Source organism: Chinchilla lanigera, unplaced genomic scaffold (assembly GCF_000276665.1).
Source record: "Chinchilla lanigera isolate Chin_1 unplaced genomic scaffold, ChiLan1.0 scaffold00043, whole genome shotgun sequence".
Classification (NCBI taxonomy): domain Eukaryota; kingdom Metazoa; phylum Chordata; class Mammalia; order Rodentia; family Chinchillidae; genus Chinchilla; species Chinchilla lanigera.
The window spans coordinates 7873606-7889175 of record NW_004955444.1 but is presented as its reverse complement, the minus strand read 5'-3'; the positions used below and the strand labels follow the sequence as shown (position 1 = coordinate 7889175).

Here is a 15570-nt window from a genome sequence, read left to right as displayed (position 1 = left end):
TTTTGAACACATTTATCCCCTCGTTCTTGCCACTTTCTGAAGCAGTTCTAGAAGTCCTCTTTTGTGAGAGTTTTCAGGGGGTATGATAAAAAATATAGCAAATTTTGCTGCCCACTACTGTCCAACAGAAAGGCAGGCTCGGGTAAATATTACAGTGCATCCTCATCTACCTTGCTTTCCAGTCTGGCACCATGGCACTTCTGGCTCTTCCACAAAATCAAAATGACCACAAATTGTAAACAGTTTGAATCTATTTCGGACACTGAGGCAGCCATTCCAAACAACTACAGACACTCAAGAAAGGGTACTTCCAGAAATGCCTCGGAAAATGGCAAGAAGGATGGGATAAATGTTCAAAGTGAAGGAAAGTATTTTGAGGGGGATTAAGGGCAATGTGTATATTAGTGTAATAATTTTTTTAATTTAAATAGACTTTTCACCATACCTTTTGTTCATACCTTGTGTATAGTCACCTTTCCTTTGACCATTTGGGAGCTAAGAGTCAAATGGATGGTTTCATGTTTATTAACATATACTCTATTATACTTTGTATTTTGTATTGTAGCCTGATCATCAGTGTCATCTTAATTTTTCCTGCCTGTATTTTCTTTTCACTTTGATTTTTTCTTACATTTTCTTTCATATTTTATTGCTAGTCTTATATAAGCAATGTCAGGGTCATTTAGGATGCAAGATGTATCAAGATATACAAAAACATATAGAATTAAAGGTTTTCAAACCTATTTTCTGTACTTATTTTTTGCTAGAAAGAGAAAATGAAGTGCTAGTATAAATAAGAACAGTTCATACTATATTCAGGAAAAGATAAAGAAAGGGGAAAAATAAGATTAATGTGCAAACCAAAATTTCCAGTGCTTCACTGTTATCTTTGGCACATGTGATCATCACAGCGGTGTTTCCGTTTTCTCCTTCCAAATTAACATTAGTGCTGCTGTGCTCCGTCAAGACCTATGCAAAAGGAAACCATAATTGCCAGGAAGATAAATTAAAGATTTTCTAATAAGGACTTGTCTTCTAGAAGACTATAAGCTCTCAAAGGCCATGGACCATGATTCATTCAGCTCTTTTCATCCCTCTCCCACAGAATCTGGCACAAAATCATGATCATTGTGGATATCGACTGCATTCATCCAATGTACACAATAATGACTTTAATACTAATTCAGTCAGGGAAATAGTGAGTGGTGGAATTGGAAATAGAATGACAATTATAAATACTCAACGCAATTGCACTTCATTCTTATCACTTGTGTTAAGTGAGGTATATTAACTAATATCTTCAACAGAAAATGTATGGAGCCTTTTGGAATGTGCACATAGGGCAGAAGGGGAGGAGGGAGAAAAGTAGAAAAGAGGAAAGAGAGGGAGGGACGGATGGAGGGAGGGAAAAAGGGAAGGAATAGTTTCTTTCTGCCCCATCCCTATTATTTTTTTTCAAGAACTCTAGGAAACATCAATAAAAACTTCATTCTCTTAGGTGGAGGAAACAGAGCGCCATGTAAGGGTTTAGAATAACTTAATTAATTAACACAGTCTGAAAAGAAAGCTGTTTCATATAATGTTAGAAATTAGTGTCCTGATTTGAAGTAATTTTTCTGATGGAATTTAATTGAAGATGTGCTGCCCGCTCAACTGGTGACTGCCAGCTGATTACTGCACAAATCTATACATCTGTAACCAACCTTTATTTCATATTCAATACAACAAAATTATAGAAGTGTCTTTCTCAAGACAAAAATCTTTGATTTGACCTACTAGGGACCTTTTTTTGCAGTAACATTATGATAAAACTACAAAATGAGTTTATATTAAATAAGCTTAAGAAGCTTATTCAACAAATGGTTTCTTAAAATCCTTGACTTCTTTAAATTAAATCAAACCTCCTACTAGAGTTCATTCTCAATCAATACACCCAATATGAGTGTCAGCAGATGAATTAGGCTTACTAATACACTATGCTCAGAAAAGAAAATTAAACTGAGGTTTTAGTACATAAGAACACATAGGGAAATTGTTGATGGATGAAGGGAAATTAGAATAAAAGTTTCATGTTAGAGACAATAGATGCTTTTGCATCTATTCTTTAGAACTTCTACGTTCACACAAGAAAATATCTGCCAAAATCAAAAAGGAGAGATTTTCCCTGTTTTTTCTTCTACAATTATGTATCACAGATCTGAAGCATTTGTTAAGGTGCTACTCTTTTTCTATCATAAGCAGAGTTTTTCAAAATACTGTAGTAAATTATATGTGGCAGTGGTCCAGAGAGAGCAACTAAACTTGCATCTACTTACAATTCAGTCATGACCAGGTGGGTCTGGAAGGTTGTGGGTGAGCGCTCTAGCGCTCTCTTTGAAGAGAAGTCCGGGAGCTGAGCGGGAAAGCCACACAGCTGGCTACTTCGAGTGGAAGCCCCAAGGACTAAGGTCTCTGAGAAACCAGAGAATACTATAACTTGAGGCGACACATGGATGACAATTTTTCACTTTACAACCGTACAGGAAAGGGTGGAAAGTTAGGGCGAAAGTTGGTGGAGAGGACACTGAAGAAAACCTTCCTTACTAGCAAGGGGCAGGGAGTATAGGCAGACCCAGAGGCATAACTGGCACAGGTATGCAGGGAGACGCACTCTTTCTGCTCCTGCTTCCCCTTCCCTCGTCCTCTCTGCCAAGCAAGAGGGATTTGAAAATATTTTAGACACATTTACAGCTAGGAAGGCCAAGTAAAGAAGCGACCACTTGAACTCTCCAATAACTCTATTTTCCTTCTTGCTGTAGCATCACCCAGAAAAAGTCCGTTTGTGTCTAATATCCAGTTTATAAATCAGTTACGGCCTTATTTCTAAACTGTCTTTTCGATTTCTTTGTGTTGAACTGAAGATTTCTTTTTCTAATTCACAATAGCTTTTCAACTGTTACTTCCCTTTGAATTCCCACATCACACTTTCAGAGCCAAGATTAATTAAGTTAATGGGCTTTTGTTTCTGAAAAGAGTCTGTTGACAAAGCACAGCGTTCCATGAAGACATACGCGGCATCTCTGGGGGTGGGGGGTCCCTGCAGTCCTAAGTGACTCAACCCAAGTGATGGGAAGAGGCACCTGGCCCACAAATCTTGCAGCAATTTTTAAAAAGCAAACAAACTGCCTATGACCAGAGCCCTTCTCCTAATGACCTCCTCAGAGGGATGTCCTGCCCCATCTGATAGGTGCCGATGCCTCTGCTCTCTCCTTTGCTCCTTCATTTCTGCATTCATTTCTTCACTCAGCAGCCTTCATTCACTAGCGTGGGGCTCAGGACTGGAAACATTTAGAACAGTAAGCCACAGGCCCTTCTTCCAGCATAACCAGTACAGGAGGAGAGACATGAACAACGGGTGACAATCTCATGAGCTAAGAATTGTGACAGGACTCCAAACCAGGCCTCGGGGTAGGCGTATGAATGAGGCTTCACTTACCCCTTGGATGCCAGACCTGAGGGAGCCAAGGTCCTGGGCTGAGAGAAAAGCTTTTGTCTTAAAGGGATCTTAGAGCTCAGGGATTTCTTTGATAGTTTATAAACAGTTAAGTTTGGGTGTGCCTTGGAACTATAGCCAAATCATCATTCCCAATATTGTTTCCGTAGGAAAACTTAATGTGAGTTCCAAATTGCTTACCTTAGAAATGAGCTCCTAGAAACACAACTCATTAGTAAATAGCACTCCTGTTTAAGGAAGCGTCTGTGCTTTCTAGTGTATCTGTGGGACTCTGAGGTGCAGTCTAAAAGCCATGGCCTAAGTGTCACCAAGAAGCATTTACCAAGACTTCCTCTATTTGGTAAACTCAAAAGCCTTGAAAAAATAAGAAATTTCTCAAAAGTTTCTTCTTAATATATCTTAGGCTGTGTCTTCTGTGATCCACGCTAACAAAAACAGTAGGTCTTAAGTAAGGCTTCTGCTTTTGGGGGTGCAATCCACACCTTTCCTATTTCAATCAGGGATGTGCCAGTAAAGCCTAAGTTTGAGAACTTAAAGGTGACAGCCAGATTTCTCCTGCATGCTCTGATCACTTAGTTATTTCATTCTTTTGTACCTTATTCCACTCAGGTGTAAAATGGAGATGCTAGTAGTCCTAATTTGTAGTTGTTTCTAAAATGAGGATTTAATAAGCTACCCACAAACCTCTTTAAAATGCTTCATAAATTAAAACTATTTGAGAAAATAATACCATCGTTACCATCATCAGCAACACCAGGCGGCGAGAGGTAAAGTGAACACTGAATCCTTACATAGCCTTTGCCCTTACAGCTGAGGTGGGCCACTCTGACCCGGGCAGAGACCCAGCTGTGAGTGCCAGGCCCTGTTGGTCCTGCAGTTCCTGCTGCAGCCAGCAGCCTCACCTTTGCCATCTCGTTGTGCATGCCCTGCACAGCTATGTGAAGGGGCGCCATCATGCTGCTGTTTCGGAGGTTCGGGTTTGCTCCACGGCTGAGAAGAAACTTAATACTTTCAACCTGGTTGTTTTCTGCAGCCCAGTGCATAGGGGTATTTCCATAATTGTCCATTACATTCAGCACTAGAAAAAGTCCAAAATAGAATTAAATTTCGTTTGGCCCAATTATTTGCTACTTCCTGAGGGCCTCCTTACTTCAAGGCACAGAACCAAGTGCTAGTATAATCAGCCGCGTGCTCATCATAAGGAATAAAAATACAGCTTCAGTTTTCAAAGAGTATCTAATGGGCACACTTGATCTTGTCAATTAGGTTAAATTTCTAACCATAGCACCTGTAAGAAAGAGGTCTTCCCACTGTCCCATGTCTTTACACATGAATTTGGGGATTGTAAGAAAATTTTAAGAGTATATAAGAGTAGGAACCCTCATCCAGGCAATCTACAAGGGTTCACAGGACCGTGATTTCAGTCAAGCCTCCGTTAGTCACAGGACCATAACTTCAGTGCTATCACGACCACTTTTCAGAGAGAAGGTGCTGAGGCCTAGAGAGACTGAAAGTGTTTAATATTATACAGCTGTTAAGGAGTTGTGTAAATTATACAATCTCTGTTCATAATCAAACTTGGTACAAAATAATACACACGAACACACATACATCAGACACACACACACACGCACACACACACCCCTTGCATTGCTTTTGGGAGAATAATGTTAATTAATATCTTTAAGCCGAGCGCCTGGTCTACAGTAAAGTTTCCAAAAATGTTAAAGAGAAAAAGATACACCACTAATAAACTGCAAGACTAGAATCTGAGCTTGAGCTTTGAAGCTGTACGTAGTTCCCACACATTTCTACAGTACAACAAATGATACTATTCACCCCCGGGGCTTGGCATGAGAATTATGCACCTTTTCATCCTGAAGGCCCCACATCTATTCTACAGTACACAGGGCTGCCTGTTTTATCAATCATTTCAATCAGTGGCCGTATACTTTTATGTCTGAGGGGGGAGAAAACTAATCCCTTATAAATAGGGAGCATTTATAATACCTGGAGCCATTACACGGCCAAGTTTCTTGTTTTCCTCTTTTTAAAAGTTTCTCTCTCCAGTCCCTTCATTCATCTCATTCTCAACAACAACACACACATCTGCACGACCACCAAGAATTAGACACATCCTCACACACCTTTCTTAACCGTTCTGTCTGAGCAAGAGAGAGTGCTCTACTCAGTACCAAACTTACACAGGTACTCAACGCTTACACCCATTTAGTAACTAAAGAACTTGAATCTAGCTTTTATATTCACCCCTTTTCAGAACTCATTTGTACAAAGGCCACTGGGGACTCTAAATAAAGGGCTTTCTTGTGTTCTTCTTCCCAGGTGATCATTTTAGAGCAACTGATCCTTGTGACTCATCTATCTTAAAAATTTCTCTCTTGAGTTTTGTATCATCAGTCGCTTATCCATTACTTTCATTATACTTTTTCTGGTTCTTGTACGGCTCTCTATCTTTTCTGGTTGGTAAGCAACTCTTAGCTACCTTTGTTAGGAATCTATGGTCTCCTAAAAGATGTTTCTTCATTCCCACAGTCTCGTTTACTTCTATGCAATAGTGGCCCTGTAAGGGCAGGTCCTCTCCTTCCACATTTCTGGATGTCTAACGGATTTCCAAGGTTCTGTCGCCCAGGCCATTCAAACTCAGTGTAACCCAATCTTCTCATACTCTCACACTCACTTTTTTCTTTACTTATATGCCTCCTGTTGGGGAGGGTTATACTGTCAGCCTAACCTCAAAGTCAGTTCCAACTCCCTGCCATTCACTCGCCATGTTTAATCTGTCAGGCACTGTTGAACCTACTTGCAAAAATCTTCTGAACTCTTTCTTTTTCTTTATTGAAACCTCACAACTTTGATGGATTTTCATCTCCTCTTTATGCTTACGTGGGTTTTTGACAAAACTGTACTTTTTAATCCATCTTCCACAATATTTATAGAATCACACAGTAAAGGACTCATCAGATCATGTCACTGTTGAAATCTCTGTGCATCCATTACCTTCATTGTCTGCAGTTCAATTTCTCAAAGAAGGTCAGTTTCCAGTGATGGGGGAGGGAGAACATTACCTCTTCCTGATAAGGAGATGCTATGTAGAATAATATCCACTAAAGTAGTAAAGAAGATACATAAAATGTATTCAAAGTTTTATGATCTGTCCACAAATCCAAAGAAATCTCAGCTTGCTGAGGGTATCACAGATCTCTGCACTATCCTTCAGAGTGGTTCAGTGGTATCATTCAAAAAGTATTGGTCTGTAGGGAAACGCACACTTCGAATACTTATATTCAGACCCTTTGTAATGAGGTACAAATCTACCTTTTAGAATCACTTCACACAGCTCTTCCCTGTGACTCTCATGTGATGATGGATTTATGAAATATGAGTAACACTTTTTTACCTTCACAAGAAGAACCGCTGATAATCATCTTCATCAGTTCTAGTTCACCCTCCCCTGCAGCATGATGCAAAGCAGAGACATTTTCCTCCTCATATTTGTTTAATTTCCATCGGTTCTTGATAAACTGTTGTAATCTACATTCATTTCCTTCAAAAACCACCTAGAGATGCGTATGTATATAAAACCATTACCTTAAACAAGAATATGCAAAGTTTACAAAGCTTATCATTTTATTTTCTTTAAAAGTTTCCTATTCCCCAAAACTGTGACTCTTATATAAAGATAAACATTTTTCTTTTTCTTAATTCTTTTTAAAATTTTTGTTACTACATATTTGTCATATGTAATGGCCACATTCATCATTGGGAATTTCTGATATATCTTGTCTTTTTTCCCATGTTCCTCCCCTCCCTTCAACCCTTCTTCCCTTCCCCATTTATAAAAGATTTGTTTCAATTTTTCCCTTTTTCTTGAAGAACAAGGAATGGTTATAGAGATAAAGTAAAAACAAAATGCCTAAGAATTGACAAGTACATTAAATAAATGGTTTGTCTTTCTGATCATAAACTGCATACCCTGTAGAAATAAAGGCCTGGAGGAAAGTTTTGAAGTAAACTTAAGGAATGTGCTCCGAGAACTAATGAATACAATGAAAATACAGAAGAATTCAATTTTTCTGATGAAAAGGAATTCAACCTACAGACTGAGAAATGTGGATTAGAAAAATGAGTTCCAGGAATGCAAGGACTATTAACTTCAGGAATCTAAATTTACTGTTCTTCCTTTAGTTTTTCTACATGCAGTCAGTCTCCATCCAATGTTACCTATATACCAAAGCTGCAATCATCCTGAATCTTGTCTTGTAATGTACTTGGTCAGTAATCTAACGTGACTGCCCACTCTTCTGGGAATTAGTCTTCTTTCTCTTTTAGACACTGGTGCCTACCCCAGGCCAAGTGGGGCAGGTTGAGCTCCCCTTTGTTCTCTGCAGGCACAAAGAGCTAACACTCATGCACACTTACTGGGACCAGCTGTCAGGACACTGGCAGGTTACTTGATCCACTGCCTGAAGGCATACTATTAAATGGTCAAGTCAAAATCTGAGTAAGTGGTGCATGCGATATGCATTTTGCCTACTTGATGAATACTAAAAGCCAATATACAATAAAAATTGAGGCTGATGTCAAAATCCACCAATATAGAATGAACAATTTGAAAGAATGAGATACTATAAAGCATAAGAACAGGCATGAGAGGGAAGGCTCAACAGCTTTTAGCCCGGTCAGCTACTGTGTCTGGCCTATAAATGTACGATTACTAACAGATGCTTACTTACACCGGTGCAGGCAGAGTAAGGGGTGCTTTGCATATCTCACCTTCTCCTAACATTTTCTTTTTGATGCTCTTCATATTCTTCATCCTACGTGGACTGGAGGCAGTGTGTCATGAATGGCATTCTGTTTCCTCCTTGTAAAATTTTGAGATGATAATCTTTATGCTCATTTTATGAGAGGTGAAAAACTTCCCAATAGGATTTTTTAAAAACACTCATGAGAATGAAATTACTAAAAATTAGGTTCTTGAGATGTAGCTTACTGGTAGTATTTGCCTGGTATATGCAAGGTCATGGATTTGATCGCCATCATTTAAATTACTAAAACAAATAAAATATAATTTTCTTTAGTGTTCTTAATGTTAACATTGCAAAAAATTTTTAAACAAAATCCATAATGTTATTAGCCTTGCATTATTATTTAAATCTAAATGTATTGGATAAAAAGAATATTGTATTCATCCTAACATTTGCTAATAAACCTTCTTAGGGCATCTATATTAACTGACGTATTTGCTGATTCAACTATTCGAAACATGTTAGAATCTGTCTTATGCAGGAAATTAGGAACTTTCAAAATTATTAGTCATGGAAGTATTTAATTGTACTGCAAGTGACTAATAAGATTTTTATTCAAAGTTGCTTCAGAATTCTTGCCTATATTTGAAAGTAAACAGTGAGGCATCATCCATAAATAGATTAAGCCATACCTTGGTCTCTTGTCAACATTTTTACATTGTTTAGATATGATGGTATCACTGATTACATACTGCATTAGCGAGGTCAGAAAAGCCACTGAATTCTCATATTTGGCTGCCAAAGGCATGATTTAATCTACTGTTGAACTGCAGATTTTGATCAAAAACTGAGGTGGAAGGCAAATGCTGACATGGCCCTGGGCTGCACACAGTGGGCTTCTTGGGAGCTCAGCACCTGCAGCCCCATGTGCTTCTGTGCCTGTGCCCTGCTTTGGCTCTGCAAGACCTGTTACCTGAACGTGGGGTCCTTCTTCCTCTCCTTGTTCTCAATCCGCCTGGCTTCCTGTAGCCCTCAAAATTCTATTCGAGGCCTTCCTGATAGTGCTAGCATCCCATCCCCCATCCAGCCTGTCTTACTTTCTCTCAAGTCCAGGGTGGTATCTTCCAGATGCCACAAGATGTGTGGCCACTCAGTACTTAGTAGAATATACACTGTGCCTTGTTAGGTTTTCAGTGTTCTTCCCTTTAATTTCTACTATAATAAGTATTGGAAGCTATAACTCACACAAACAAGCCTTCTTTAAGATCCTCTGCATTGTTTATGCTTAAAAGGTTCTTAAGACAACAAAAAAGTTTGAGAAACACTAGCTCTCTTTTTATCCCTCATGCATTGTCTATGCTAAAAGTATTCTACACATTTGTACACTTACTTGTTCGTGATACTTTTATGTGCAGAAATGGTTTTATCTAGGGAGGGAAGGAAAGAAGAAATCCCTCCTCTATACAACAGACTTTTAAAGATGTATCACTTTTAAATTGAAAAACTGAATTTCATATAAGCTACATACACCTTTGGTGACTGCAGGATGTGACAGGGAGCATCCAGCCATTTCTAAATTTACTCCCACAAAGTAGCAGATTCTAAATGAACTTTCTGCAGAAATAGGCTCACTCTTAAGGAAGTGTTCACCTAAATGCACTTGGGAGCATTTCAGCATTTGAATTTGACATGATCTTTGGATGCTAAAGGAGGACTGTACTGCCCACCCCCATGACTGAAAGATCAATTTACAGGCCTGTTTATTGGTGTGCTGTCAACACATAGGCAACTCTTTGGAGGAAGTACTAGGTTCACCTGCTTACCGGGTACTACTAAACTAAAAATGACAAAGCAGTACCTAAATAATTTGCAGGAGCCATGAGATGAGTTAGACAGTCTCAACTGAGAAAAAGACCTGGCACTAGGCTTTAAAAAGAACTCCTAAATAAAGTTCTTAAGGTAAGCCTAGGATGTCATTGAGACAAATTACACCGCTGTAGCTTCCTTTTGTAACATAGTCGCTTCAACTCTTTTGGATTCTGAAACATTTCTAGATTCAGTTCATAATAAAATGTCTATATTACTTTTAAGGACACTAATTCTCACTAAGCCCTTTAAATCAGAGATTAAAATCCACCCATTAGTTGGCTTTAATGAAATATACATAAGTAGTAACGGGGTCAATTAAAGGAAAGAAAATCAAAGAGAAAATTGGAACAATTGAAAGTTTAAATGCTAAGTATTAACTCTCTTGAAAGAAAATTATTGAAAAATGCAAAAGGCATCTGACGTTCTTTTCTACATTTTTGTAAGTTTCTTTTTGTTAGCATTCCTGAAATTTGATTTTGTTAGCATTCCTGAAATTGTGTGTGTGTGTGTGTGTGTGTGTGTGTGTGTGTGTGTGTTTAGAAAATATATTATATATCATATCTTTCCAATCAGGGACCCACAGTGAAAGTTCTTGAGTTCAAATTTTTCCCTGGTTGTATATGTATTGCTTTCCAATAAGTCCAACCTCTGGGAGTTTTATGGACTAACCTGAAACTGCTGCAGTTAATAAAATGAAATATTCAAATCTCTCAGTCTACAAGCCATAGTATAGCCTTACATAACATGAGTGGGTCTACTTGATTTAGTTAATAAGACTGAAGAAAGCCAATTAAACAAAAACAAGAAGAAAAACTTGAAGTCTGGGGTGGTGGCACACATCTGTAATCTCAGCAGTCTGGGAGCCTGAGGCAGGAGAATCACAATTCAAGCCTAGCCTGGGCAGTTTATTGAGACCCTTTTTAAAATAAAAAATAAAAAAGGCTAAGCATCTAGCTCAGGATGAAGACCCTGGGTTCAGTCTCCAGTACCAAAAAGGAAAGAAAAACTTTGAAACTGACTGCAGAAATCCTCTAGCAAATATCTCTAGAAAACCAAAACTACATGGTTATTTCCAGAATTCTTAAATTTCTTCCTGTCCCACATTAATTCCAAAGATGTTGTCCTAGTGATAGAATCTATTTATGAATTAGTTATTTGAAGTGAGCCTAAGACCTTGCTTAATATGCTGATGTGAGGGAGGACAAAAAAGCCAGTGTTGAAAGCATATGTATAAACTCTCCTTCCAAGATCTGGTTTCTCAGTCTGTGTAACTTTACTACACAACTCACACAACTGGCAACTTTGTCAATTCGTGCAACCTGCATTAGTGGCAATCTGCCAAGAGTCACAAAGTCAAAACTGTGGGTTCCTCCTGATTCTTCTAAAACTTTCCTAAAGAGATATTAAGACTGAGAAGCCGTATCTATTGTCACAAATACATCCAAACAACTTACTGTCTATCACAGCAGGATTGGTGAAGTAAATCATGATACATTCATACTGGAGTATTATAAAGCTACTAAAAATGAATGAGTCAAATCTCCCAAGTTCTGATTTGAAAAATATTCTAAAATATATTTCATAACCAAATCGAAGTGCAGATCTCTGCAGCTTCATACCTTTGTAAATAAAAAACATATATGAACATGTGTGTACTTGTTTAAGCATTATTTTTTTTTTCTGGAAAGTATGGCAGGAGCTGTTAATGTGGTTCCACTATAGAGAACACTGGGGTTTTCAAAAGTCACTGTTAATGACATTTTGATCCTTCAGACGAGACTCTCCTTCCTGCTGTCAATCTGAGGAAATCCGCAGTCAACAGCCTGTCCCTCTCAGAATAGAGGAGTACATCAGGCGGTAGCTACTACTACCTTAGGTCAAAACATCTGGAGAACTGGATAATAAACAGAATCCCTATCCCAGTCGCCTACCCACCTTCAAAAAGTTAATCTATAACTCTTTCTGGACCCCCACTGCCAGTCCTGCCTCCCTTCCCTGCATAAGCATCCTTCGCAGGGGATAGTCTCTATCTCACACTGCCCGACAAGAAAATCCTGGACCCCAGGGCACCTCCTGTGTGTCCACCAGCCAGAATACAACCTTTCAGCTGTTTGATTCTAAATGAAAACCTACAGAAGTTCCAAGAGAAACGGCTCATACTACACAGCTGTCCTGATTTTAGGCAGCTGCTTTATTCTGTTAAATGCCTAAGGAGGTACTTTTGGGTAGATCTCCGGAATATGCAGATGTCCACCCCTCACCAAAAACAAGGTGAACAAGCAACCAGCACCCAGAAAGGACAAAAAGTCACTGTGCAGAAGCGTTCTGAGCGCGATCCAACGGGCTGGCCAGCCGTGAGCAGCGCTTACACGGTGCGGGGCACACCTCCCAAAGCAGCATCTCCTCGCCTCATCACGCTGCTACCAGTCGGGGTATCGAAATGTCATCCGCAAGGAAACCACCAGCCCACCCCGCCGAGACTTTGGAGCCCGTCCTGATGGCCCAGGGTACCTTAAAGTCCTTGGAGTCAGGCATGCCGTCCTCAACGCCCTGGTAGGCGACGCCCTGGGGCTCCTTCTCCCCTGAGCGCAGCAGCTTCCTCAGGCTGCGCTTCATCGAGGCCACCTGAGCGCCACCTAGTGCGGTGGCTCCCCACGGGCTGTCACCTGCGGCGAGAGCGCGCGGTCAGGGCGCGGAAGGCTGGGTCGGCTCGGCTGGGCTTCCGAGCTCCCCGCGGGCCGAGATGCTTCAGCAGAACACTCTCCGCGGTGCTGGGCGGAGAACGTGGGGCAGTTCGGGGAGCCTGAGCTACTTGTAGCGCGGAGAGCGGGCGGGGCGGAGGGAGGAGGCAGAAAGGCAGACCTGGAGAGGGTGTGCGCCCAGGACTCGCCCCTTTGGGGGACAGCGTGACTGTCCCCTTTGGGCGGATCGGACGAATCTGTCCTGGGGCGGGAGGAGCAGATGAGGGTGGAGAGAGGCAGAGTGCAACAGAGTATATTGGGGAAACTTAGCTTTCGGTGCCCCGACCAAAAAATACCCGCCTAGATATGTCGTGCCCTTGTTGGCCTCCTCTTAGGGACCTCTTGGATTCGGAAATAAGGTGGGGATTTTGGTGTTTGCTTAGTTTTAATCAAAACTTCACTTTACAGACTCTTGGGAGAATCTTTCTATCCTAGCACTGGTTTGAAGGACTGAATTTTGTCTCTTTGAAGCTCAGGTCGCATTTCCTGTGGGTGAAAAATCAACCGACCTCATGTGTTGGTGTTTCACAATGGTTAATAAAAAATAACAGTCAGGTTAAACATAAGCCACTATTGACTACTGTACGCTTGTTTGCCCTCAGCTTTGTTCAAATGGCTTATTTTCATGGGCCTGCACTGCATTTATTAATCAACAGTATGGGAGTAAATTGTGAGCAGTAGGAGACGTCTTACACCTGAATACAGAAAATGCAGCCTCCCAAGTCGCGGTGCTATGTTTAGTCCACAAGGATAGAAAGCAACAAAACTTCTGTCCAAAGCTCATAGCACTTTTCACAAAACCGAACTTAGCTTTGACGATCTTGCCTTGACAAACTCTGCTCTTTTAAGATTAACATCAGTATTCTGAAGGCAGGAGCTGGCATAGAGCCAGCACTCAAGTCAGCTTTGTAAGATTGCTTGACATAGGGACTATATTGGGCTAAATTTAGGGGCAACAGGATGGTCAGGATGTCATCAAGAAACCATGGGAAGGTTTCCAGAAGTCTTTCAGTTCACATGGCAGCTTGCCATCAATTCCACCTTGGAGTGGAAATCCTTGGAAGAATGACGGTGAATGTGTCACTAAACATCTGTCATGTGTGGCTTGCTGAAAGCTTGGTGAGGGGTACGGATATCTAACCGCCTCTCCCACCAGCAGCTAAGTTCAGACAGTGCAGAGCAGGGATCAGCGGTACACCTTCCTGTGAATTAGTTGGAGTAGGTAATGCATCTGGAGGAGCCTACGAAGGCAAGAATCGGAGAAGGGTAAAGAGAAGAACTTTTATTAAAACCTTGTCCTCCGTCTAGTATTTTACACACACCAGCTCCACTTTGTTCAAAAATAGAAACGCCTCACAAGAATACTAAGCTTTTTTATTTGTTATCATGAGTTACTGTGATCCATTATCTCCCAGCATACAGCTAAATAGGGTACCTAAACCCAAGAAGAGAGAATGAAGAAGAGTTTCATAAGGGGTCGTACTGGAAGCTGGGACAGAGGACACGTCATGGTAGCAAGCATCAGGTGGCTGCGTTGGTCCTAAGCAGGATGCGGGAGCCAGGGAGCTCCCGCGGTAGAGAGGAGCTGGGAGAAGGGTCACTTTAGGTCGGCACCCTTCCTCTGTATCGTCCCTTGGTGCTGGCTGCCAGCACAACATCTCCACAGCAGGACGGTGTCTGTGCTCTTGATGTGCACACCCTTTGCATATATAAATGCCAAGCACATCCACTCTTGGTGTGCACACCCTTTGCATATATAAATCCCAAGCACATCCGCTATGTCCAAACATACCCCAAGGCCTGGGTCTTTCTGACTCTTACCATGTGTTAGAATGAATTTTGTCCTGCTGTCTGCTTGAGATTGAAATGCTAATTAATTTTTCTTTTTCGTGCTGGACTTCTGCATTTTAGGAGTCTTTCAGTAATATCTTTCTAAGGCCTCTCAGGAATTCTTATAACCATTTCTTCTTAATTACTAAATTATTTCCTATCTCCTTGAAACATTTGTTTTATAGGCACAACTTCCTCCACAACAAATTAGTGAATTTAAGATGCGTAACTTGGGCAGGACCAACATGATATTTAGCTACTTAGAATTAGGATCTTATTTCCTTTAAACTTTAATTATTGATGAATAGTAATAAAATATGATGTTTTATACCATTGTAATTTCACAATAAGAATAACTGTAAAAAGAAAATACATGTTTATAGAATTGTCCCAAGGTAATTTTTATTATCATTTATGTTTTGTGCAAGAAAAAGGAAAGTAATAATAAATTATTTTGCTTGAGTGCTCAGGAGAATAAATTTAGCTACATGTGTATATCAGCTCAATAACGTTTTTGTCAAAATACTGAATTGCTCAGAAGAATTTATTTGGTTCCTTAAAAAAAAATTGTTTCCATTTACCAAATTTTTACAAAGATGTTTATTTTTGTAGATCATTAATCCAGTACTATAATTTGGGATTTGATAGTTCAGTTCTGTGTATCTGTTTTCTATTTATGTACTTCAATCTATGTTTTATATATACATATGTGTGTGTTCATAGTAGTAGTGATGCATTTCTATGTTGAATTATAATTCTATTAGTGCTAAATATATTTGTGAGGGTTATTTGTGACTGTCAACTTGACTAGATTAAGACACCACTAGGAGATAGTAAAGAATCTTTCTGGGCGTGCCTACAGAGATGA

The 15570-nt window shown here is 40.1% G+C and overlaps 1 protein-coding gene across 1 annotated transcript in view; it reads right to left on the bottom strand.

Moving 5' to 3' along the window:
* Positions 1-12892, bottom strand: part of Trpa1 (transient receptor potential cation channel, subfamily A, member 1) — a 45727-nt gene extending 32835 nt beyond the window's left edge. The window contains exons 1-4 of the mRNA XM_005392098.1: positions 12643-12892; positions 6912-7071; positions 4396-4571; positions 862-969 (exon numbers count right to left, since the gene is read on the bottom strand). Of these exons, the coding sequence (XP_005392155.1) occupies positions 862-969; positions 4396-4571; positions 6912-7071; positions 12643-12747 (549 nt within the window). The 5' untranslated portion in view covers positions 12748-12892. The remainder of the gene's footprint in view (positions 1-861; positions 970-4395; positions 4572-6911; positions 7072-12642) is intronic.
* Between the last annotated feature and the right edge of the window lie 2678 nt (positions 12893-15570).